This window comes from Leptodactylus fuscus, unplaced genomic scaffold (genome assembly GCF_031893055.1).
Source record: "Leptodactylus fuscus isolate aLepFus1 unplaced genomic scaffold, aLepFus1.hap2 HAP2_SCAFFOLD_734, whole genome shotgun sequence".
NCBI lineage: Eukaryota > Metazoa > Chordata > Amphibia > Anura > Leptodactylidae > Leptodactylus > Leptodactylus fuscus.
Genome location: NW_027440772.1, coordinates 24,786 through 26,620, shown reverse-complemented (window position 1 = coordinate 26,620; position 1,835 = coordinate 24,786). Strand labels below are relative to the sequence as shown.

Sequence of the window (1,835 nt, the reverse complement as noted above, 5' to 3'; positions counted from 1 at the left end):
TGCACCAGCAGAATAGTGAGCGCAGCTCTGGAGTATAATACAGGATAAGTAATGTAATGTATGTACACAGTGACTGCACCAGCAGAATAGTGAGCGCAGCTCTGCCCTCCATGCTTCAGTTCTGTTGCTCTGGGCTCTTGATCGTAGCACTCATAACTGTTATGCTAAGAAAAGGGAACAGGTGTCGCAGGTGATGTATGCAAGTTTTGTCCCAGTTACACTAATTCATACATTGAGGCCAAAACAAAACCCCGGAGCAGCAGGAACGGACCACAGTGGCAGACACCAGAGCACTGGGAAAAGTTGAGTATGGACTTTCATTCTTGTGAGGAGACGATTATCCTGATCAAGTCTTTTTATATGGATCCATCTGCAGGCATATGAAGGGGTCTTACGTCCTCTAGATAAACATGAAGGGACTATTAGATTGATCTGATGGACGTCTATTCCTGTTTAACCTTATCACCTATGTAACTGTATTAGTAAGTTATTAAACCAATGATACAGTTGTAACTTATTTGATTTTCTTTTTCAGATTATCTTATTATTATTATTATTATTATTATTATTATTATTATTGTTATTTTTCTTTCTGATACAATTTATTTAAGTGTCATTAACAAAAGTATGAGTGCAATGAGTAACAGCCGTATACAGACGGAATACAGACAGAAAGAATGCTTACACTACACAAACAATACTGTCACCTCCATCATCCTTCTGGGATTTCCTAATCTTCAAAACTTCACATTTCTCTTCTTCTCCTTGCTGGTTCTTATATACTGTGGGACCATCTCAGGAAACCTTCTTATCATGATCTTGTATTTCGTGAGTAAATCCCTTCGGTCCCCCATGTACTTCTTCATTACACAGCTCTCATTGTGTGACCTCCTGCTGACCACAGATATTGTCCCCGTCCTAATTCACACTGTCCTGTATGGAGGGAGTTCTATGACGCTTATCGGCTGCATTATCCAGTTTTCTATCTTCGGTATCTCAGGCTTCTCGGAATGTCTTCTCCTGTCGGTGATGTCTTATGACCGGTACGTGGCCATCTGTAACCCCCTCCGCTATCACTCCATTATAAATCATATGTTTTGTGTGACATCAATAAATGTGATTTGGTTGGCTGGCTTTACGGCCACATTGATCTACATCATTTCTATCCATAATCTGTATTTCTGTGGACCTCGTGTCATTGACCATTTCTACTGTGACTTAGAACCTATCCTGCAGCTCTCCTGCTCCGATATATCCATAATACACACACAGAGTCTTATATTTGGATTCATATTTGCAATTTCCCCTTTAATAATCATTGTCATGTCCTATGTGTACATTGTCCTCACCATCCTGAAGATCCCATCCAATACCGGAAGACACAAAGCCTTCTCCACCTGCAGCTCCCACCTCACCGTGGTCTCCATATTCTATGGGACATTAATCACAGTTTATTTATTTCCAACAAGAGGAGAATCTCTGACCCTGGGCAAGGTCCTATCTCTGATATATACTATAGTAACCCCACTGGTTAACCCCATTATATACACCCTGAGGAACAAAGACTTTAAAGTAGCTTTTTATAACTTTAAACATGTCTTCTAAGAAGGATAGGAAATCTTACAAATGTTACCATCCTTAAGTCATTATATTTTAACATTTTGGTGAACATCACACAGATGGCTAAGGGTCAGTGAATTGTATAACTAACTAACTAACTAAATCAATCAATCCATGATAAAGCTTTTGTACCTATTAAATTGTGTGAATTACCTTTAACCCAAAAAAAATAATATCAGTTACACTTGTGGGTTTTAAATATATTCTTTTTCCAA

At 38.8% G+C, this 1,835-nt stretch overlaps 1 protein-coding gene across 1 annotated transcript; it reads left to right on the top strand.

The window, feature by feature from the left end:
* The first annotated feature begins 636 nt into the window (after nucleotides 1-636).
* On the top strand, nucleotides 637-1,605 carry LOC142188748 (olfactory receptor 6B2-like). Its single transcript, XM_075261976.1, has one exon. The coding sequence runs from the start codon at nucleotides 637-639 to the stop codon at nucleotides 1,603-1,605; it is 969 nt and encodes a 322-aa protein (XP_075118077.1).
* The last annotated feature ends 230 nt before the right edge of the window (nucleotides 1,606-1,835 follow it).